The sequence below is a fragment of the Garra rufa genome, chromosome 10 (genome assembly GCF_049309525.1).
Source record: "Garra rufa chromosome 10, GarRuf1.0, whole genome shotgun sequence".
NCBI lineage: Eukaryota > Metazoa > Chordata > Actinopteri > Cypriniformes > Cyprinidae > Garra > Garra rufa.
The window spans coordinates 37,102,940-37,128,493 of NC_133370.1; the positions used below are offsets into that span (position 1 = coordinate 37,102,940).

Sequence of the window (25,554 nt, forward strand, 5' to 3'; positions counted from 1 at the left end):
GAGGGACTAGTCTGGTTCCTGTGGTCTTGCGCCAATGGGTGTGTAGTTGATGAGGTGTTCACTAGGGTGAAACCTGTCTCTAGGGCTCATCTAGTTGTCCTGCTCTCCGCTGACATTCAGGGCTGTAGAGGGCGTCTCTAGGTACCGATCCACCATCTGGACTGGATTCGGACTGGATCCGGGCTGGATCCAGTGGAGTGCAGTGACCATCTGATCTGGATACAGTCTGGATCTTGGTGGCTACAGTGGCCTCGGAATAAGAACAAAACAGACTAGTATTAGTGTAGATGCCATCCTTTCTTACGATGCATAGTCATAATTCATAAACAAATGACAGTGCAAACAAACCAAAAACTTACATTTGATACATTTTTGGAAGAAGATCAGACTCTTTAGTATTATTGTTTAATAATCAAAACATTAGACATGACGATCAATAATCTTAAAATATGTGGCTTACCCATGTATCTAGCATGTGTCCTAACAAAGCTCTTCTCATCCCACTTAGAGTATACTCTTCAAGCACATCATTGTGAAAGAAAGAATAGAAAGAATATCTCTCTGAGAAAAAGTTTAGGAGTGCACAACACATATCACTATAAATCAATAAGATGTTCACAAATATATTTTAAATAAGGTAAAACACTTACTACTTACGTTTCCCTGTTAAAAGCGACCTTAACGTCAGCACCGAATCGCAATTCAAATCTGTGAGAAACATTTAGGCTGGTTTAGACACAAACAGCATACAACTATCATCATAAAGTAGTAATATCCTATATAATACATGATGTAAATGAGATAAAACACTTACTTTCTGTGTTTTTCTTGATAAAAACCAACTTCCCCGTCTGCTCCACATCATGAGTGAAAGAAAATATCTCTGAAAAAACGTTTAAGAGTGCACAAACTAGGGCTGCACGATTTAGAGAAAAAATCTAATTGCGATTTTTCTGATCAAAATTGCGATTTGCGATTTAAAATGCGATTTACTATTTCATAAAAGAGCTACAGGTTTGATATGGTGGTTTTAACAGCACCAAAGAAAGACCAAGCATAATCACGAAGTATGCTAAACTGCTACTGTTTATTTAAAACCTCTTAAACATTGTTGACATTTTTTAAATAAAGTTGTCAGTTGTCCTGACATATTAAGAAAATAACTAGAGTATCTTAAATAAAATAAAATTAACCATACCATACACACTGTAAACAATTAGACACAATGTAAATCAAGAGACACTTTGTTGGGAAGTTGAGCCTCTAACGTTAACGTTATTTGCTCAGTACGCAGTAGAGACCTGCACTCCTATGGGATTACAGCGGACCCATCGCAACCGAATGTGGCGCGGGACATAACTTGATGGGCGATTGCGGGATGCGGGAAAATAAAATGATTCGCGGGACTCCCGCAAAATAGAAACATCTAAACATAAAATATCTAAAAAAAGACACAACATTCTTATTCATCTTCTTGCACAAATTCTTGCACAGTGCTGAACATTGCGTGCTCACGAATTAAAACACACTTAGTGTAGACATCGTGAAAGATTCATTGTGCATAATATTCATTGTGTTAGAGCTTTATGAGATCCCGTATGAACTGAGATGTCAGCTTTAAAGGAGCTCTGCTTGCATTCTGCCATGGATGCACGCAGTAGCTCATGCTTGCTTTTCTGTTAAGAATAACAGTGGTTTGTGAATAAGCGTTTATGCTGGCGTTTTGTGAAACTTACGAGATGTTACAGAACTGTTTCATGTAAATTCAATTGGTGTACTGAAAAAAAATACTGTATATGCGGGCTTTTGACAAATGAATGTTGAGGCGGGAACGGAACGAGATAACATATTTCTGTGGGAGCGGGACTGAAAATACGTCCCGTGCATATCTGTTCATGCAGTGTTAAAATGCCCCCTATTGGTTAAACTCTGCATCAAATGTAATATAAGCATGAAGAAGTAATATGCACATGAAGCGACCTGTCAAAAACGACTTGTATGCTTGTTACCACATTTGATAATAAATCGAAATAATCGCAGCTCTTGCGATTTGAAAATCACACTCTTTCAAATCGCGATTTCGGTTTAAAAACGATTAATCGTGCAGCCCTAGCACAAACATCACTAAATATCACTTAATCAATGTGATGTTATAAAATGCATATTTTAAATGAGCTAAAACACTTAAAGTCCCCCTGAAATCAAAATTAAAGTTTTTTGGCTTTTAGTGTGAATATATTAGCCTTAAGGTGATCTATAAGCTAGTGTGCTGCAAAACAAAGACAAAATTCGCGTTTACAAGATATGGACATTCAAAACTTAGTCTCGTCACTTCCGCCAATATGAATCAAGGATTTGGATGATATCACCGTGCACTTCAGTTTCTCATCAAACGTTCTGTCCAATCAAATGCTCTCTAGAGTTCGTAGTGTCCCGCCCCCTACACAGAGACGCGGAGCAGATCATAAGCGCTCCGCTCATATGTGCGGTCGGCATGTAATAAACTACACAGCCTCAGCATGATAATGATCACTGTTTCGTTTAAGCAAGTTTCATATTGAATTTGTGGGGTAATTTATTAGTCTGTGGCTGTCATAAGCTTACAAATGCGGCTTTACCGAGCTCAACGGCTCTTCCCCGAGCAGATATAAATGGAACGCTATTGGCTATTCAAAATTAGTGGGCGGGGCTGGGCGATATGTTTTTGTTTCAGTTAAAAGTACGTCACCACGTAGAATAACGCTGCGTGTTTCAAGGCACTTCAGTGGACCTTTAATACTTACTTTTCCCTTTTAAAAGTGACCTCTGCATCAGCACGACAGCAATTAAAATCTCTGAGAAAAAGTTAGTAGGGATGTACACAGCACTCTGGTCTGTTCCGTATCGCGAGTGAAAAAATATGTCTTTGAGAAAAGTTTAGCCGCATACAGCACACACATGTCATTATTAAACGATATGATATTGCAAAACACATTTTGTGAATAAGATTAAAATATGTATCTCGCTGTTTCAGGTCCTCACATACTCCGCATCACGAGCAAAAAAAAAAAAAGGCCTCTATGAAAAATATTTCAGATGGGCGAGGCACGCCTACGAGCAAATATCCCGGATGTAATTGATAACACTCAGCAGTGTTAATAAGGGTAACTCTCCGTATTTACACTGGGCGGAGGGCGCTGTTTACACTAACTAATGTTAATCCTCTAAAATTCAACACCACAAGTTTAACTCTTTACTCTAAAAGTCCTTAACACCAGGATTTTAACACTGGAGATTTTGCTGTGTGGCATTTTTATTTCATCTTACCTATAATTCCTAAAAGAACAGCATTAATGAGCGCGTTGCTGCTTTGTGTACAGCCATTACTAGGGAAACAGTTATATTTTAATGCTCCTAAAGCACCACCTCGTGGCAGAGAATGAATTTGCATTTCCAATAATTTTTTCAGCTGTTTATGGTCAGATTATTGCAAATATCGACCCATGTTTTTATACAGCAAACACACAAAAAAAGTTAAATGTGGCTTATAAAAATCTAAACAATTGAGACAGGTAATATTTGTTTCAAATAAATATAATAAATTATATACTTGATTTATTACTTTTAACGGTATAAAGACTGAAATGCTGTATAAGATTTTTTGTTTTTGTAAAAACCTGTATCTGAACTAAGTCTTTTCATTTTATGAAAAGACTCATACTGTGTTTTGTTTTACTTTTGCAGCTCTTAAATAGGGTCATAAATTGCGATTAATATATATATTTCAAAATTCTGCATACCCTGTAAATAGTGAAATAAATTTTCTTCATTGATATTTCTGTATTGAAAAAGTTTTTGATTGACATTTAGACTCCTGTCTGATTTTCCATATTAAAAAAAAAATGTCTTTTTTTTTGTTTGGGCTAGTTAAATTAAATAGATTCGGACTACCAAAAACTGAAGAGTACCTGCCTGAAGGGCTACCAGAGATTTTAAAATTTGGCGAGCCCTGTACTTAACTAATTTAAGTGAAATTAGCAAACGAAATAAGTAAATTTAACGTGCAGTTAGTTTTTTCTACTTAATTATTTTAAGTTGACTCTGCAGTCCTCAAGTACAATTCACTCAGCCACGGTTTGTAAAATTTACTCAAACATCATAGCACTGAAAAAAATTAAATGCCATTAAACCATGTGGTTCACTTACAAACAAGCAAGTAGACGGCTCCTTATTGTTTTTAAGGTTATATGTTGACTCAATGTAGTTACTAACCAAACGAACACAGGGACCTCAATACTTGGCACATGATACACAACGAAGGTAACAATCAGTGAATAGTTTGAATAGAGTATGAATGGGTCATTTTGAGTAGAAAATGAACTCTAGATGTTACAAAACAGCAAGTTACTTAACCTGACAACAAAAGCAACCATAGAAATGTGTAAATACATCTTGAAAACAGCAAAAAAAACCTTGGTAATTATTCATGCCCAAGTGCATGTTTGGAACGATGGGATCATGACTTTTATATTTACTTAAACAATCTTTGTAAAAATAAACAAACAATTAATTTAATTCAGTCGAAATTGTGCAACACTCAATTGTTGTTTATGCATACCACAGGAATGAATGAGAAGTGCTGTAAGCTGAATCCCACCTGTCGCAAAAAGTCAGTGACTTCTCTAATAAAACTCATAGAATTCTTTTTTTTTTTTCGTGGTAAACTCAAAATAGTTTGGTCTAAAAGTATTTTTTTTTATTTTAGTGTAAAACATGTTAAAGAGATTAGCAGATAGTAGGGGTGCAACGGTTCTCGGTAAAAAATCTAACCGTCCCGTTCACCTCCCACGGTTCGGTGCGCACCAGGACCAGGGTTCAACTTGAAACTGACAACGCATCTTAATGTTTTAAATAACACGTAAAACAAACAGGGTTCGGCTAATGCATGTTTCTGTTGATGGATGCGCAATCTGGCTTCCATAAACGTTACAACAACAGCGATAAAATAAAAAATGTGGACAAACCATTCTTGTTCATTGCGTGTGCCGTATGCTGGAATATGAGCAGTCATTTATTCCATTGTCTCCCGGGTGCTGATAGCGCTCATGTGCAGGTGAGACCTGAACAGCATACATCTGGATTTAAACTAAACTCATTTAAGCTTTGCCAGTTTCAACATTTAAGAGCCATAAGATGCAAACTCGCGCCTCAGAACGCGTGCAAATATTAAGCTCTTTTTTTTGTGTTTAAATGGACAAATTTACGCAAAAATTGTCAAAATTCCCATCTTGGCAAGTATCCTAGCATACATAGCCGGCTAAAGGTTAAGTATCAGTGCACTGGATCAGTGCATTCTCTTAAATTGACAGCAATTTCTTAACATTTACCAAACAGCAACAACAGGGTAATCACTCACTGCTCTTGATTGAATAGCTTTTGTAACTTTAATAAACTTCAATTCATACTGCAGTGCTTTGTTACATTTGATCATTTTATTCAGTTTCTGTACCTAAAAACTGATGTTAAACCTACCTAAAAAACGAAAAATCTGTTTATTTTATTTGTATCTTTACTCAATTGTATTTATTTGTGCTGTTGCTTGTAGTTAGATTATTCTTATTTCTTTACTTTTAATTTTTTTTCCCTAAACATAGCACATACTGAACCGTACCGTGACTCTAAAACCATGATACAAACCAAACCATGAGTAAGTTGAAGCGTTGCACCCCTAATGTCGATGGAAGAGAGCCTTCACTACGCTGAATAAACCGCTTTTTAGAGGAAACTGCTTATTTAATGAATTGACAGCCTATCTGCTAATCTTCAACGTGTTTTACACTAAACAATACTTTTGGATTGAACTATTTTTAGAGTTTACCATGAAAAAAATGCTGTTTTAGAAGTCACTTTTTGCGACAGGTGGGATTCAGCTTACAGCATTTTCATTTATTCCTTTAGTATCTGTAAACAGCAATTGAGCACTGCACACCTGAAATTTAATGACATCAAGGCTGAAATGTGATTGATTATTAAGGGACGCGTGATCTAAGTTAGCCGTTATGCTTTCTCCAATATTAAGTAATACAGACCCTCTCATCTCCCTGTAGTAAGACAATCTCTGCAAGAAAGCTACAGACAGGTGTGTTTGATTAGAGTTGGAGCTAAACTGTGCAGGACAGTGGCCCTCCAGGTCTGAAGTTGCCCATCCCTGCAAGAGTAAAAACTAATGTTTCGGCCTTTAAACAGCACCTCCCAAGTTGTCTCAGTTTTTAAGATAACTTTTGTAGAGCAATTTATGTTAATTACTTAATATTATCATTAGCAAAAAAATTGTTGCCAAAAATGACACATTTTTTTTCCCCCCCCTGTGATACACCCATTTTCCCTGTTGGACATTTAATTAAATAAATGAGAGTGTAAAAGTGACTGTAGTTGAAGAAACTCTTATAACCAGTGTTTTTCTTTTTTTTTTTTTTTTTTTTCTAAAATATGTCAGTCATTATAGTTTTTAAGATATAGTAAGTCAAGATTTGATTGTTTTTGATAATTATTGACGTGCAAAACAAATGTTGTTCTGTTCCATTACCTGTTGTGACCACCGACATGTTGATTCTTTGCAGAGATTATGGCATCTTCTCCTAAAGTAAAGAGATCTACTAAGCCTAGAGATGGTGCACAAAATCTCCCCAGATTCCAGAAGGATGCCTATGCCAGACTTCTGAATCAGCACCAGAATGGCAAATTTCGTTCTTACTTGCAAGAGTTAGCGAAGCAGCAGGTGGAGGAGAGCACAAGTACATCAGTTAGCAGGTCTGTTAATGTTGTAAACAGGAGAAAAAAGGGCAATTCAGAGTCATCATATTCTGTTGAGAGCTTATCCTGTCATCAGAATAGGCAGATAGCTGATGCTTCCATCTGTTTGCATACGGACAAAACCAGCCATCAGTTGACATGCACTGAAAACCAGGGCATGAAGCCTGGCATGCTGGAAGAGCATGCCAAAATGGAGTTACATAAGGCTGCTGCACCCCAAAAGGTACCCTCAAAACAGCAACACAAAAGAAATGAAAAAGACATCAAAGTGAGCTCAAGTCTGGTGGGATCTGAGGAAGGTGACAGTCAACAGTTGAGCAGTTCATGTGGGGAGGAACAAGCAAAGAACAAATCAAAGAAGAAAAGATCAAAAGGAAATTCTGAGAAAAAAGACAAGGAGGCATGTGGTCCTGAAGTTGATTCTGTTATTGCTGGGAAATCACCAAATAAAAACATCAGAGCTCCTCAAACTGAAGGTACTTACTGAAATCAAGAATAAAAACCAAACATTATGTCTCGTATATACATTTAATGCATTTGATGTAATGTGTCAATGCAAAACTCAAAGAATAATTTTTGTTTAGATTAAAGCAATATTTCAACCAAAAATAAACATTGTTGTCAGCCACTCACATTTATGTTGTTCCAAAACACTACTTTTACTTCTGTGAAACATAAAAGAACATTATCAGATATTTTTAAAATATCCTTTTTTTTTCTCTCAATAAAATGGACATCAATGGTTGGCAAACTGTCCACACATTCTGTAAAAGAAAGAAATGCATAAAAAACAAGGGTTGGTAAATAATAACAGAAAATACATTTCGGGATTTTTATTATTAAACTATTGTCTCTGACAGTTCTCTGTGATTCCCTGCCATGTAAGTCCACTGAGAGCCATGTAATCATAAACAATTGCAAAAAGCTGAATTTGTAATGCAAATAATTTAAAACCATGCATTTTTTTTTTTTTTTTACATGTGCTGGAGGTTAAGAAAATTAATCTAATATATGCATGGCTTCAAAGCTAATAGACATGACAAAACTTGGGGTAAAAAAACAGCATGTGACATACATGAACAGATTTTTATTGCAAATCTAAGTTAGTAACTTTTTTTGCATGTGAGATGCGATTATTTTTTATTTATTTTTTCCCCCAATCTTTTTTTAAAATCTTTTTTTTTTTTTTTTTTCACAGCACCAAAAGAAAGTTTACTACAGAACAACAAAGAAAAAGGCACTAAAGGTGGTAGAGGGTCCCGGAAGCAACTGTTCGAGCAGTACATGTCCAAAGAGGATGTTTCTGCTGGCCTAAAGAGAGGAGAACTCATACAGGTGATATAGTACATGTGAACTTACACGTCTGGGTAGTTCACTTTACAATGATCATGTTCTGCAGTGTGACATGCTCAAATTCTTGGTTTGAAAACTTTGTAAAAGCTTTTATACAATAATTTGAACAATATGAGAACATGTAAAAAAAAAAAAAATGTATTTTATATAAATAATTTTTATAATAATAATAATTCCAGCATAGGTACTTGTACATATTTGTACTTGTAAAATGAGTCATGTGGTGTGACAAAATGTAAGTTGACTGCAAAAACAACAACAACAAAAAACAAACAAATAAAAATCTTTAAAAACTCATCACCCAACTGAAGATTTGAATCAAATTGTCATCTCTTGAATCAAATAATTGTATAGTATTATTTTCTACTGGGTACCTGCTCACTCAGGAATATCTGGTAGTGAGCAACCAGAGGAAGCATTATTTTTAGAACCATTAAAATGCTCTATATGTTTCACAGGTCTTAAACCAGCATTAAATGCATACATCAAAAACAAATGGCTATCAGATGAGAATCAGTGCGTAAACAACAAATGAAATAAATCCTAATGTTGGGACAAGATATGTACTGTATTCCCTTTCAATAATCTTTGGGATCAAGTAATTCACGCACGTTGCCAGATACAACACGTTATACAGATAATCATGAAATACATCTGATCAAATAAATTTTTTTTTTTAATCCTTATGACCAGCCAGTTTCATTATCTGAATCTCGTATATCTAGTATAGTAACTTATCAAACAACATAGTTTTCGTGTAACATGCTACGTTTTAGAAGGTTTTTCTCTTGTGCTTTGTTTATAAAATATTTCAGAATAAAAACTTTTGCTTGGGCTTATTATGGTCACTTATTTTGTAAAGTAAAATCTGAAACTGTTTAAACAGTTGTCATATTTAAAATATTTAAATGTCATTCTCTTTAAGGGAGTACTGAGAATAAACCCCAAGAAGTACAAGGAAGCTTTTGTACCATCTCCTGTGAGTATTTTTTATTTTATTTTATTTATCCTCGAACACTTGTGTTAAACAATGTTGGTGTTGTGGTCATAGATTTCAGATTTCCCTCTACTTTGACATCACTGTAGGGGTAAGCCCTGCCCGTGACTAGTGACGAGCTGCCCTATTCGCATTGACCCCACCCTGATTGAACTGCACATAATCCGCTATGTTTATATCATCTTTATAGCCTTTATTTATGTAATAGCCCTGTCCCAAATCATGCCCTAAACCCTTACAGTCTTCCTTTGAGTTCACATTTTCATGACGTTATGCCACTTTACTGTCGGGTAGAAGTCTGTCATGAAGCTCGGCAGAAGTGCGCATCGAGGGTGCATAGTGCCCACAAAGGGGGCACTCGCGAGCACCCTTCTGAAAGTTGGAATAACTGAGACACCCTATGGTCTCGTGTACTTAATGGATATGCGCATGCACGGCCATTGTAAATCTGCAAAAGCGCAAATGCACATGACGTGCCATTTGGGATGGCCATTGTCTGTGGCACAAACATTATAAATATTGATTTTGGATGTACAAATAAGAGTCTCCAAAGACTCAGCATCTGAGCCACGGAGGACACTGTGGATGAATTTCCTTTATGCATTTGTGCAAATAATTTTATGTTGGACTGCTTCATAAACAAGAGTCAGTTCAACATAGGATTTGCACAGAAGCTAATTCTGAAAGATGGAGTCAATGCCAGCTGTTTTTGATAAAACCTCATGTCCAGAACAAGTGAGAATCCCCTCAAATCATGATTAGGGGTATGCTTGTTTGCATACTGTACAGCTAATATGGCTAAAATTACTGCTGTCTCTGACTGCATTCACAGAGAGCAGAGCTATGTTGTTGGTTTTATCAATGTCTGCATTTCATAAATATTTTTTTATATTTTGGCTGTGTGAGATTAAGTTTTGTTGTTGATAGACAACTGTGAGCTGTAAAGGCACCTCCCTCTTGTGGAAAGGGGGTGGGAGCAGTGACTCATTTGCATTTAAACATACACACATGAAAACTGTGTTTTTGCTTTGTCATGGCAAAAATAAAACTACTTTCACTGCATAAGAGACAAATTCACTCTTAGGGTCTTTTTAAAGGTTTATTTCTTGCAAGAAAGGTCAGACAGTCATACAGAAACAGCTTGCTGCAGAGTGTGATGAAGGCAGGGTTTCCTCCACTTTTATATCTCTTCCCTAGCCTTCAAGTTTACATCTAACAGCCGGTAATGTTCCGCACATAGTAAGGAAACAGAAAAACGCATTCTACTATATCATACTCACAAGGCTCAAATCTTTGTTTTGGGGCCCTGATACCTTTCTCTCATGTCATCTTCAGAGCAGGTTTAAATAAAACAGACACTTACATAATGTTTCATAAGCACATAAGATAAGTAAAATTATTTTTTCTTCCACCGCTTATACGCAAAGAAGGGCAAATTTGACATGCTATAATAAAAGATCTGTGGGGTATTTTGAGCTGAAACTTTAGACATATTCTGGGGACACCAGAGATATATTAAATTTTGTAAAAAAGTGGTATGATAGGTTCCTTTTAACGTCTGCAATTCTCCAGCTGTCATCCTTGGAGAGTCCTTGGCCACTCAGATCTCCTCAAGATGCATTAGGACAAAACGCACATCATCATCCTGGATGGTTTGTAGTAATTACTGCCCTGATAGTGGAAATGTGAATTTCCAAAGGGAATGCTTAAAGGGAAAGTTCACCCAAAAATGAAAATTTGATGTTTGTCTGCTTACCCCCAATGCATCCAAGATGTAGGTGACTTTGTTTCCTCAGAGAAATACAAACGAAGATTTTTAATGAAAACCGGTGCAGTCTGCCAGCCTTATCATAGACGTGGATGGGCACCAAACCTTTAAAAGTAAACAAAAACATGCACAGACAAATCCAAATTACACCCTGCGGCTCGTTACGATACATTGATGTCCTAAGACACGAAACGATCGGTTTTTGTGAGAAACTGAACAGTATTTATATCATATTTTACCTTTGATACACAGCCACGTCCATCTGTCATGAGCACGAGTTTGGCATCAGTCACGTCACTTGTGCACGCGCTCTGTCGTAGAATACGCAAACGCCGGAAGCCATCTGTCGCATGTATACGACACTCATTGTTTACACAGTGCACAGAGATTGTGGGTATAGCGGCTATACAAAATGGTAATTACTTGCGCGTATCCTGGTTGTTTAAACCGATTTAAAGCTAAAAGATTACATTTGCTTGCGCAAACTCATCCGGGACTTTTCGCTGATTTCCCCTTATGGCGTTTGCGTATTCTACGCCAGAAGCGCGTGCACGTGACGTGACTGATGCCAAACTTGTGCTCATGACAGATGGACGTGGCTGTGTATCAAAGGTAAAAAATGATATAAATACTGTTCAGTTTCTCGCAAAAACCGATCGTTTTGTGTCTTAAGACATCAATGTATCGTCACGAGCCAAAGAGTGTAATTTGGATTTGTCTGTGCATGTTTTTGTTTACTTTTAAAGGTTTGGTGCCCATCCACGTCTATGATAAGGCTGGCAGACTGCACCGGTTTTCATTAAAAATCTTCGTTTGTGTTTTTCTGAGGAAAACAAGTCACCTACATCTTGGATGCATTGGGGGTAAGCAGATAAACATAAAATTTTCATTTTTGGGTGAACTATCCCTTTAAGCTGTTTTCTCGTGTCTGTTTACTTTAGAGAAAGGTTAGAGTTGTTTTATTTTTGTTCAAAAGGGTAAAGATTCATAGCCTCCTTTGCTCATGTTTACCCAGGGCAACACAAATAACAACACACATGGTTGCTAGAGTAATTATGATTCTCATGCAGAAGAAATGTTATTGTAATTATTGTATGTAATTTTTGCTACAGGATGGGTCAGCTGATATCTTTCTGGATGGGGTTGCAGCTCGTAACAGGGCTTTTAATGGAGATATTGTGGTGGTGAAAGTCCTCCCCCCTGAACAGTGGAAGGTACTTTATCAAAATGTATTTACAGTTTTTACAATTTAGTAATTGTGAATTTATTTGTTAATTCTTAATGATTTCTAACCATCTATTAATGACTTAATATAGTTTCTGGAGCAAAAAAACATACTACCTCTCATAACCCATGGCTAAATTTCTAGAGAAACTTTCCAGAGAAATATCAGTATCATTTTTCAGTTCACGGTTTTGTAAAAGCAGTATAGCCTTTTTATGTGTGTGTTTGGGTGTATGTATCAGTGTTAATCTTTAAAAATTTGTTCTCTTAAAAATAAATTTTATGTGTTCTCAATTAATATAAAGTTAAAAAAAAAATAAAAAATCTCTACATATAAGGTACAACGGGGCTAAATTTGCTTTTCAATGTGCCCAAAGTGTGTGATTACAGAAAAATACATATTTATGGAGTTTGTATATTTTTTACTTAATTTAGTAAATACAACTATTTTTTGTTCAATAAATATACTGTCATTAAACTGTTAATATAAAACCTAAATTTTAAAATACAGAAACAAAATCGTTTTAAAATGTAACGTTTCCAAAGCATGAAAAGAAATCCTATAATATTTCAGAATAGATTTACAGATTATTTTATTATATGGTATGATCAATAGCATGTTTTTAAATATAATGGTTTCATTCTATACATGATTATTATTTCTAAGATGGACACCCAACAAAATAAAGGATTTTTCCCATCTGAATCTAACAATGTCATGTCAACAAATGGAAAAGTCAGCCTTCTATTAATTATCATGTTAATTATTGTGCCTTTTAGCCCCAACAGCAGGGGCGCTTTTTACCCTAAATACCGTACTTTTACATATTTTTCATTATTTAAAAACTTCAGTTTTGTTTAAGATAAATAAAACGGCAAATCATTGTGAAGACCTTTGTCTCAAGATATATTGAATAATTTTAGCGCTTCTCATTTACTGCTTATATATATATATATATATATATATATTTTTTTTTAAACATCAAATATTAGATCAAGTAGGAATCAAGTTTGTGCTGCTACCTGCATTCACTGCAAGGATCAATCAATTTAAAACATGTATGTTGAAAAGCGGATGTGCTGTGCCACGTTTTTCTTAGCCCCGTTCTACCCTGTTAATAATCTAGTGCTGTAAAAATGTATTTGCCCCATCCTGACTTCTGTTTTTGTGTATATTTTGTACTAAAAACTCTTCTTTGCAGAACTTTAGTCTGGACATTCTCCTTAAGTTATATAAACATTCGGTATTTCAAAATTGGCAACAACACTAACGTTTTATTAAGAGTTGATGTGGGCATGTGAGTCAGGAAATCTACAAGTTAAGTCAAGAAGAAAATGATCATCTTTGTAAATAATCTGCAGCATAGGAAAGCAATTAAACATGAGAAAATGTAGCTATTATACCCTAAAGCCACAAATGAATTTTTTTTTATATTTTTAGGCTGATTAAAGGAGAATGCTGTCACTAATGATTATTATTACTGACAGCTTCGTATTCGGTCTTTCACCAGTGGACCCACACAGCGTCCAGCCACTCGAAATTCAACCCCTTGCCACACGGGCAGAGACCTGGCAGGCCATCCCCGAAGTGTCAGAATGGGTTATGGGGATAATAAAATGAGGTTACTCATTCACTCGAAGACCCCCGCGTTTCAGTGGCGCCGTATGTGGCCCCATCAGCGCTGGCTAAAACCACAAGTTCTGCCCCATGCGTGGCATCACGGACGCTTGCGTGTCAAGGTGGACCAGGCTTGCATGATGGCCCTGGCCTCTTGGTTAGACAGTCAGTGGATAGAGAAGGGAGCACACCTGGGAATCGTCAGCAGACAAAAGGTGGTCTCTTCCAACATGGAAGCATCTATGTGAGAGCAGACCTACTTTCGGCCATTGGTCGAAAGAGGAACATGGACTTCACATCAACTGCTTGGAAATGCTAGCAGTATGTTGAGCTCATAGAAAAGCATAACAAGATTCTTTCAAGGCAATAGCGGGCTAAGCTCAGCGAGATTACATCTGGCCTGGGTGATCATTCCATAAAACTTTGTACAGCCATGTGCTGATTTGCTCTGACAACATGTCTGTTGTGTCCTACATAAATCACCAGGGAGGCCTTTCCTCGAAGCACCCCTTTGTTCTAGTAGAGCACCTTCTGGAATGGGCTCAGCTTCATTTGTGCTCGCTAAGAGTAGCACACATTCCGGGCAGGCTGAATCAGGGATTGGACATGTTATCACGGAGCAACATCTCCTCAGAAAAGTGGAGGCTTCATCCGCAGACAGTTCAGAGGATTTGGAAGACCTTTAGCAAGGCCAAAGTACTGACTTCTCAACAACTTTGGCTTTCTTTCAGGACCTGCTGGATATCCACGCTCAGGGTCTACGTAGCAGCTGTGTCTGCCTCCCATGCCCCTATAGCAGGGCAATCGGTGGGCAGGAACAACTTAGTTGTTCGATTGTTCAAGGGGGCCAAGAGGCTAATTCCGCCTCGCCCCCTCACTGTCCCTACATGAGACTTGCCTACTGTGCTGAGGGGCCTCAAGGGCCCTCTCTTTGAACCGCTACTGACTGCCAGTCTCTGAGTCTTATCGCTAGAGACTGTTTTGCTCCTAGCTCTAACAACGGTCAAGCATGTAGGGGGCCTGCAGGCACTTTCTGTAAACCCTGCCTGCCCGGGCCTAACGACTCTAAGGTCGTCCTGAAGCCAAGGCTCGGAGGTCCACCTAAGGTCCTCTCCACTCTGTTCAGAGCACAGGTGATTGCACTGTCTGTGGTCCCTCCGTCAGAAGAAGATCAGGAATTGTCGTTGCTCTGCCCTGTCAGAGCACTGAGAATCTATATTGAGTGCTCAGCCCCATCTAGGAATCAGAACCGCTCTTTGTCAGCTTTGGTAATCGCATTAAAGGACTTTCGGTTATGAAGCGGAGACTTTCCAGGTGGATGGTTAACTATGTTGTGATGCCCTATGGGAGTACGGGCCCACTCTCCTAGTGGTCTAGCGGGGTGTCCATCACAGAAATTTGTGCAGTGGCAGGCTGGGCCTCACCGTCCACTTTTACTAGGTTTTATAACCTGGACGTCGCTGCCTTACAGACCAGAGTCCTTTCCGCTTAGACAGGCATACACTTGCCATTTAGAACCAGTCTAAAGGTGGAGTTCTTGACTGTGGCACGTTTAAGCTCCTCAAGTCAGTTACTTGTGCGCTCTAGGCCCCTGAGGTGTCTAGGCTGTACAAAGTTTTATGAAATGATCACCCAGGCCTTGGGTGAATCTTGTTATGCTTTTCTATGAGCATTAGATGCTTATGGGAGTATACATTCAGTAGTTCCTCTATCTAGCACTGCGTGATTGTACTGGTTCCCATAGCGTCTAGCGACGCAGTACGAGTGTAGTATCAATAGGGAACGTACTTTGTTACTAACGTAACCTGAGTTCCCTTAGATACGGAAATGAGTACTGCTTTGCTAGCCATGCTAGATAGCTGCATGACTCAGTCGAGGTAACCTGAGGATCCTATTTGTTTATAAAGCACTGCACGAACCAATGGCCGTGCAATTTCACTGCGTAATTTAAAAAAAAAAAAAGTCTTTAGTCGGGGAAAAAAAGGCTTTTTCCCATAGGGTCTAGCGACTCAGTTCGCTGGGTTATGTTAGTAACAGAGTGGTTTTTTTTTTTGCTCTATTTTTCCGGCAAAAATCATTCCAAACACAGCCACAGCATTGTTTTGCGTCTCTGAGCAACATGAATATGGTGTTTCGTTCCTGAATTAATCAGCTGTTTGAAAGATTCTGTTCAGTCGCAATGACTGTCTTAATAGTGACTTTTTTCTTAATTTTAAACATCAGTTTTCAATGTTTTATGTTCAAAATATTAAAACATTTATTTGTAACTGCAGGTTAAAGTATTCCATGTCCCTTAGAGCTGCATTAAACTGTGTAAATACATCTAAATGCCACTTCTAATTCAGATTATGTGGTTCCTCTGCATTGCAAAGATGCATTTTGTTGATACTGTTTTAATTTGCTTGGTAACAGCCCACATGCAAGAATTTGACTCATAAAATGGTGCACACATTTAGGGAAAAAAAAGGTAAAAATGCCCATAAAACTTGATGGAAATTATTCATTTCGATCTCTGCTGTGAATTGACTACAAAGAACACACTCAACAAAATGTCGACTAATTTTTTTTTTTTTTGGTCAATATCGCACACCCCTAATTTCTGTTATTTAATGATATAATAATTTATTTATAATAATTGTTTAAATTAATATAAATAATACTTTTTGACTCATCCATTTTCTTAAAAGGCTAAAATGTAAATTTTATCATTTTACAAAACTTTTTGTTTTTTGTGAAAACTTGTATCTGAACTAAATTATACTTTTTGCCCTAGTATTAATTTTATTAATGCAGTTCTTAAAGGCCTTAAAGTCTTAAATTTGAGCTCAAAAATCCTAAAGAAACCCTGTATTACAATAATAGCACCTTTAATTTTCGCTGGAACACGCTGGTGATATATCATGTCTGTACAAACGGTGCACAGAGGTATGCAAACACACATTTGACAGGCAAGCAGCCTATCGTAATATTAGGACCGAACATTTTATGATCCTATGCCCTTCACAGACGATATAAATAAATTTAGACCCCTTACCTGTGATTGCTATCAGGATGTGATGAAACTTTCCAGCATAACAGTCTAGATGAAGTCTGAGCTTGCTAAAATCCTTCACAGATATCTGCAGAATATTGATGATCAGTGTTTATACAATTCTATATATGCCCTGCCTATGTTATGTTGGTTAATTTCTTATTTTGGCAAATTGGCTAATGCTTTCAGTCTCTAGTAGTTTAGGACTCTCATCTCACATATTTTAGAATGTTCAAATCTAATCAGAGGACATTTACACAGATTTCCCCCCACAATTATCTCTACAAAATGTGGAAAAATGGAGAAGAATCTGCCAAATTTTCATACTGTTAAGATATATAAATGCATGCATGTAGTATGTACTACTAGTAGTACAGCATGTGATTGTTATAATCGTAATGAAAGCGATTATAAATAAGAGGTCATGTCAATCTAAAACATCATAAATGCATAATATATACTGTATCATATTGTGAACTATGTACACAGGTAGTCAATGGAGATATAAACGAGATAACTTCAGCCAATCAGATGGTGCCAAAGACTCCTGATGTCATAGTGAAGGACCATTACAATGAAGATGACGAGGTGATTGATAAAATGAAGAATGTCAGTCTCCATGATAAAGGTAATGAGCTTTTACTGCAGGTATAATTTTAAGGATAGTTCTGTTTACCCTTTACTTAAGGTTTTGTTAATAAACTTAAATTTAGTTATTTTTTATTTTATTTTTTTACTTTTATTATTATTATTATTATTATTATTATTATTATTATTATTATTATTATTATTATTCTCTCTAGTTTGAATTGATAAATCAAATATTTTTTCTTTAGAATCAATTTTGAATTTCTTTACCTTATTTATTAATTGGTTTCATTGGTTTAGTCAGTCCTGTTCCTTTTATTTGTTTGTGTATCTTAAGCCACCACAGACTTATTACCCCAGGAATCATTTATTATATAAATGTAAAGGATTCTTTGATGTAGGGGACCTTTGACATATACTGTATCTCTCTTGGTGTGTGCTCTCTCTTATAGGGCGGGAAAAAGAGTTGAGTCACTCATTGATGATTGAACAGCGAAGAGCTGTGATAACTTTTTTTCTCTTTATCATGCCCAGATATCTTTGTTTGTACATGTCTCCCAAAGACGTCTACATATTAAATCATTAAGTATCTGTAGCTTAGAACATGGTAACAGATTCCAGAGTGTCAGGTTTGATACAGGGCATGTGGTGACTCAAGTGAACAGGCAATGAAAGACGTGATTGTGTTGGCAAAATGAATGAGCTTTTCACCTTGCTTTCCAAAAACCAAGATCTTAATGACTCATTGTTACATCCTTAAATGGCCCTTGTGTTGTTGTGTAACAGTTGCAGGGGTGGATCTCCTAGGGTGACAAACTTTATGATGGCTTAACAAGGTCTTTTCTTAATATTTGCAGGTTAGGATAGATAGACAAACAGATGAGGTTTGGTGTTCTGGGTTGTTGCTCAGGTGTTGCTAGGTGGTTGCTGTGTGGACACTTGGGTGTCCCATAAGGTGACCTTCCATAATACCCACATACAAAACCTTTGTAGTCTTTGTATCAAAATCTTCTGTTAAGGAAACTCAGAAGTTCTAAAACGTATGTTTTTGAAGTCGCTTTCAAAGGATGTATGGGTGTTGCTATAACCCGTTTTATCAAACCCTTACTTTAAGTGAAGATTTAAATTGGTCTTCCCTAGAAAAAACACATTGAGTTATTTTAGTTAGATCAAAAATAATGCAGATTGGCCATTGGTGCTTAGACCTAGGGGTGGGCGATATCTCTATATTTAAAATATATCGAGAAATTTTTTTAAACTCGATATGAATTTTGACATATCGTATATATCGATATAATGTTTATATTAAATTTTCACCACTTTGCTTGTTTGCACCACTTTGCTTGTTTGCCTTCTCTGTGCTGTGCTCGCCCCCGCCTCATTACTTTTGTTCCCCCTCCCCTCGCCTGTCGTCTAATTCAACATGGCGGCGCCCGCAACCAGCCCGGAGGCTACAGAACTCGTCGCCAAAAAAAAAAAAAAGGACAACTGGCTCCATTATATGGAGATACTTTGGTTTCAAGGCGTCGGACGTCTACTGCCGTAAATGCCGAAAGTTTGTGCCGACCAAAGCTTCTAGCACCACGAACCGAGATTTTTGCGCGATCAAAACGAAAGCAAAAGTATAACACGGACGCGCATTCAAAAGCAATTTTAATACCCCGCGTTTAGAGAGCGACTCCCCAATGCGCGCTAATTAGGCTACATAAAATATCTAGGCTGTTATTAGTATGTGGGCAGTGGGCTATAATAACTTGTGTAGTTGTGTAGATAGCTCTGTATCATGCTTGAAACATTCGGTCTCTATTTGCACTTTGAATATTGAAAGAAGTACTTCGATCGTGCCAGATTTATGGACCAGCAGAGCAGTGGAACCATTTATGAGCATGACGATCCATTAACCCCTTAACTAATACTCCCATTTTTGAACAGAGACGTGAAAATGAAGAATTGAAACTTAAATCTTTATAATTCATGGGCAAAAACATTTTGTAATATGATTTTGATTTTAAAATGGCTTTCAAAGGATGAATTTTGAAATTGTAAGTTCATCTGATATATAATTTCTAATTAGTTCTAAAGTGTAATAGGGAAAAAGGCAACAAGGATGTCTGAGAAAAAGGTCAGAACTCCTGTTAGGAAGTAGATTTTTAAGGTGCACTCTATAATTTGCAACACAACAAAATGTCTAATATATATTTAGAAACCCTTAGACCTTTCCAAATATATATAGTTTGTCATGATTAGATTATTATTTATTTGTAAAATGAAGTAAACTTGGGCATCCCACAAAGTGGACAGTGACAGCCATAAAATGTTGATAGGCTAGTGTTTCTAGCTAGGAATCTTTAAATCGCTTTACTCTGACATAATACCTTTTGTATGTTTGTTTTTTAATGTTTAATGGTGTTTTTATTTCTGTACATTACATTATTTTTAATTAAATTTCTTTCAATTTAAAGCAAAGTTTATTATCTCTTATTTTACTGCTATTTTACTTCTGTTTGATAACCTAATGTTCAGGGGTAAATCTTTAAAATAAAAAAGTTCTCCAGAATCGTGATCTTTATTTTAAGCAAAAAAAAAAAACAAAAAAAAACGTGATTCTCATTTTATTCAGAATCATGCAGCTCTAATATGTATACAGGGATTTTTAAAAGAAAATTCGCAGAAGTACTTTGTTCTGAACAGCCTACCTCTGTGTTTCAATGAAAAAAGACTTTGGAATTTGGCATATTTGTTTTTGCATTAGTTTTTGAGGGGTTATTTATCCTGTAAAGATATCGAGATATATATCGTATATCGAGATATTGCAAAATATATCGAGATATATTTTTTGCTCCATATCGCCCAGCCCTACTTAGACCCCGATGATTGCTGCTTGTGTTTTTTTTTTTTTTTTTTTTTTTTTTTTTTTTTTTTAGTGTAAATGTTGTATACGTGATATACTGTAGGTTAACTATAGATGATTGAATTAAGGCATGGGTTGACTACCGGTTTCCAGGTATACAGCGATTTGAAAATGTCACCACTAAAATGTTCTGTCATACTGGCCCCGTTTACACTGTCAGTTAAATGCAACCTAATTCCGATTTTTTTTTGCTCATATGTGACCCAGATCGGATCTGTTCTATGACAGTGTAAACAGGTAAAAAAAAACGCATGTATTCAAATATTTAGAGATCGGTTTCAGGCCTCATTCATATGTGGAAATAAATCAGATATAAATCGGATATGTGCCAATGCGACTGTCATGTAAACGGGCAGATCGGATCTTCTGAGGCATTGCATTCTGTACGTCATTAAAACTGCTGCAATTTGGTACTTCTCCACAGTTTAATGACGTTTTAAGTTACCCTTGCTGGCAAAATGAGTGTAAATACGCACAGGATATTTTTAGGTACAGGCAAAATGCTAAAAAAGAGAAAAATGTTTTCACAAAAATTTGTTTATTAAGCCCCTGTCTAGCGATCCCAGATGCTCCAAATAGTGATTCAGATAGTGAATAGTTTCTTTGTTTGTATATTTACTGAGAGGATAACCTTTTCTTTGCTCACTTGTCACGCTGACTGTCATCCAAAGTGTACGCACATTAACACGCTTTCGACGGCGCACAAACCCATTAAAAACACACATACACAGAATTACAGTATTTCAGTATTCACGCAGACATAATCTGTTCTGTCTTAAGTGAACGCTTGGGGAACTGTTTGGGAAAACATCCATGTAATGTGTAAAATTGTGTAACATTATACTCAGTGGTGTAGTGGTACCTGGAGAAGTGGGTATGCCCCCACTTAAAAATTTACATGGGTTCACTGGTTTAAGAAATTTCTGATTGTAAAAAACCGCATCTTTTTATTTGTAAGGTATTGTTTTCTTAGTATCAGGGCTCTTACACCTTTTCCAACTACACATTCTAGTACTTTTCAAGCACTTTCAAGGTGCATTTTTATGCTTTTCCAGCACCTTACAACCGCGGTAAATTACATTTTTTCTAAATACTGTGTGTACTTTTTCACATTTAAATTCATTGTGCTATTAAAAAAAAAACAAAAACACAATATGACATTTCAAATTGTTGAATACTTTGGAGTGAGATTTATTGGGATAGTTCACCTAAAAATGGTAAAAAAAAGAAAAAAAAATCTGTTATTGGATGAAGTATCTTTTTAAGTTTGGTCTCTTTCTACCTAAAGTTGATATCTCAAAAAATTAGCTTACAGTCAGATTTTGTTTGGGTGTAGTACCAAACTTTCATGACCAGTCATTCATGCTATTTCATGTGCATTGCTATTTAAAATTCATGTAATAAATTAAATCCTTATGAGTCCGAGAATATTCTTGCTGCAAATTAATGAACAACTGTTCCTATGTCAACTGTTTTGAAAATCGGACACCAAATATGGAAACCATAGTTTGTAAGCTTTCAAATTATATTTGAATATTTGTCAATATTACTTTAGGTTAAGACTAAGATACTGTTGTAACTGCATGGCAAATATCCCACCTGTCAAATGGTGACAGTTAAGGGGTTAAAGGAAAACATGTTTAATGGTTCAAAATGTATCACCTCTCTGTAAATAGTCTTGGCATTCTATATAACCTATATATAAATGACAAATAATCACCAGACAGATAAATACAATTTCAATAACCACTTTAATTGTATAAAATAGGAACATTCTTTTCTGCCTTCTGTTTATCTTGAGCAGCCCTCACATGGCATGGCGGAAATTACACGATCAATAACTTAAATTGGCAAGGAAGTGCCCTTTAAACTATTGAGTTTAGGAAAAAATCTGCAATTAACAACACAAGTGCAAAAAACTGCAATGAAAATAGTGCAAAAATGAAACTGCACTGAACAAAACATAGTGCAAAAATAATTACTAGCTTATCCAAGAGTAGGCCAAACCGGGTAGGGTTAAGGAGTGTCTTTCAGTTCCTTGAGTTTTTCAGCCAGCTGTTTCTCCAGACTTCTTTTCTTTTCCTTTGTTGCTCTTCGAAGGCCATTGGACTTTGAGATGAAGCTCAGTTTTCCTTGTGATTCAGCTTTTTCTGCATTGTCATCAGCGGACTTCAGGAGTACCCTCATATCCTCCTCTAGTCTCTTCTTTTGGATTTTATCTCCATTATCTCTTCCATTTAATCCTTACTTGTTCTGTTCATCTTGCTTTAGATGTCTTTGGTCATCAAGATACATGTGGTATTTCTGTCTGGCAGCAGCAGCAGAGAGGGGGTAGCTCCTTTGTGTAGGCTATGTTAAGAAGCCCTCCAACGGAGTGCACATGGTCATGAATAACCCGCTGGGAGATTAATGAATGCTCCTTGAGGTTCTCCACCATCACCTCCTTGTTGACAGAAAACCCTCTTTCAACAGAGGCTTGGCCATGTGAAAGGATCAGAAGTTTCACTACCTCCCATAGATGGCAACTTTGCATTGTTGGGTAAATGTTCATGGTAGAATGCATCCAAGCTTCCACTTTCTGGGTTGAAGTTTCTAAAATAATCTGATGCTGTCATCAGGCTGTGGTCACTGAAGAGAAATGCTGTGATGAGATTCTGAGGGAGTTTGGTCACTTCTATGTGAAGTGACCAGTTTTCCACAAAGGCCGCAGAACAGTAGTGAGTTTTTGGGTGCTCACCTCTTTGCTCTTGAGGAATACCCTTGGATCGAGAACAGAAAGGCTTCTCACAAGAGGATATTTGAGTGGAGCCTTTTCAAAAAGCATGAAGACCATCTTCAGCAAAAATAGTTTGCAGTTCTGCCTAAACTCCAGCCTCAGCCTCTCGGCATCAGAGTTGTTCTTCTTGTGCTCCTCCAGGGCTCACTCTGTGACAAATTCAATCTTCAAAGTGAATTCAATCTTCAAAGTGAATTCAATCTTCAGACGAGAAAGGACAACTGTGCGTAAGTGTCTACTTTAATACTATTTCAATAGGCGATCGTTACGTAGAGCTGCCCGCTAAAAGCACTCTGTTGTTTCTGTTTAATTACGTATTCGTTAGTATTAATATTAAGCTGCTGCCTAAAGCACTCTGTCTTTTCTGTGTATTTACTTATTCGTTACTATTAAGATTGAGCTGCTGCTAAAAGCACTCTGTCGTTTCTAATTATTTACTTATTGGTTACTATTAATATTAAGTTGCTGCTAAAAGCACTCTGTCGTTTCTATTTACTTACTCATTCGTTAGTATTAATTTTGAGCTGCTGCTAAAAGCACTCTGTCGTTTCTATTTACTTACTCATTCGTTAGTATTAATTTAATTTTGAGCTGCTGCTAAAAGCACTCTGTTGTTTCTATTTAGTTACTTATTTGTTTTATTTACATCGAGTTGCTGTTAGAAAAGGAGTCTTCTGTTATTTGCCTTGCTAGTGTTTTTGCTTTAAATTGTAGTTATTGCAATCATTAAAGGGATGGTTCGGAGTAGAATTGACTTCATTGCTATGCACTCCGAAGCCCATCTAAATACCCCCTCCAAAGTATTTTTTTTACCTTAGTCAAATATTTATGGAGATATTAGAGTTTTTCGAATTGCTTGTTACCAGGAGTGAATGGTACATGTGATGTATCTCCTAAATTGCACCACTAAACGTGCAAGTAATCTTACCAAACTTGTACAGTAGTGTAAATAGGTTATGTACTCACAAAACGCTGCATCAGAACATTTGTAAGTCCACCATGAGTGTTTTAAAAACACGTTTTACCCGAGAACTACTAGTCTCAGAAACTACAAGTCGACGTCACTTCCCTGGTTTGAAAAAGCACGTAAAAGTCCTCCTACTACCATCTGTGTGCATGTCAACTTGTAGGAGGACTTTTACGTGCTTTTTTCAAACCAGGAAGTGACGTCGACGTGTCGCCATTTGTAGTTTTTGAGACTAGTAGGGATCGGCTAAAACGTGTTTTTAAAACACTCATGGTGGACTTACAAATGTTCTGATGCAGCGTTTTGTGAGTACATAACCTATTTACACTACTGTACAAGTTTGGTAAGATTACTTGCACGTTTAGTGGTGCAATTTACGAGATACATCACATGTACCATTCACTCCTGTAACAAGCAATTCGAAAAACTGCTTTGTTTGACTAAGGTAAAAAAAACTTCGGATGGGGTATTTACATGGGCTTCGAGTGCATAGCAATGAAGTCAATTCTACTCCGAACCATCCCTTTAAGTAATAACTGAGCGATGCCAGCCAAGGGAAGCCATTTCATATCGTTCCCTTCTTGAGCTATTAAAAGTGCGAAGCTGTTGCTTTTTGAGTTTCGATTGAGCCATTTTGCGTGCGGGCGATACATTTGCGGCTGACTGAGTCTAGGAGGCGTCCCTAGCTGTCATCAGTAAAGCATTGTTTGGTTGTGTATTTAACTGCGTCATGCCAGCTGACAGTGGAAGCGTTCAGCCTCCCTCGCGTGAAGACCGACGAGAGTAAAGACCTGCGACTTTTCCTGCGCGACTTAAACAGAGCAACGAAACCAACAACGCACTTAAGTACTCCTTTCCTTTATTTCACTCGTCTTTCTGTCCTCCTCTATCATGTGTTTACAATTCATTCCGGTGGTCTCTTCACATCGCTCTAACATCACTCGCACACGTCGACGCAACCTTTTTAACCCCCTGGGGACGAAAAACGCCCTGGGGCGTTTGAGGCAATTTCCCAAAAGGAACTTTAAATTACTTTGTCATTTCTGATTGTACAGATAAAAGCAGTACATCAATCGAATCTGTAAAGGGTCTACTTTTATTTGTATATACTCACAAAAACAAAAAAACTTTGTGATTTTGCAAAATAAAGGAAACAAAAAGGGTGTGCTGTCTGCCGCGTTGATCTCCGTGATCTTCATTCAGAAACGTGTCATTAAAATAGACTATAACTCAGTTAATAAACAACACAGAGACATGAGCAATATGTCTAGAGAAAGCCTGATGTCTATACTTTCAAACGAAGTAAGTTTTATCAAAAACAAATATTCTGTGATAAAGTAATCAAAATGAAACCAATATGATGTCCAGTCTGTCTTATCTGCTTCATTAGTTTTAATTAGATCACGCCCAGGAGCTTCTATCTTTTCATATTCAAATCGTCCACGTGAGGGCGCCGCGCCAAAGTAGACGCCCACATCACGGTAAACAAAGGAGAAATACGTTTCTTTCAAGTTAGTCCTTTCTGGAAG

General features: G+C 36.9%; 1 protein-coding gene across 1 annotated transcript in view; it reads left to right on the forward strand.

Moving 5' to 3' along the window:
* dis3l2 (DIS3 like 3'-5' exoribonuclease 2) overlaps nt 1-25,554 on the forward strand; it is an 86,785-nt gene that overhangs the window by 30,235 nt on the left and 30,996 nt on the right. Inside the window, 6 exon segments of the mRNA XM_073849320.1 lie at nt 6,600-7,268; nt 7,991-8,127; nt 9,071-9,124; nt 12,023-12,124; nt 17,273-17,411; nt 19,146-19,149. Coding sequence (XP_073705421.1) covers nt 6,605-7,268; nt 7,991-8,127; nt 9,071-9,124; nt 12,023-12,124; nt 17,273-17,411; nt 19,146-19,149 — 1,100 coding nt within the window. The 5' untranslated portion in view covers nt 6,600-6,604.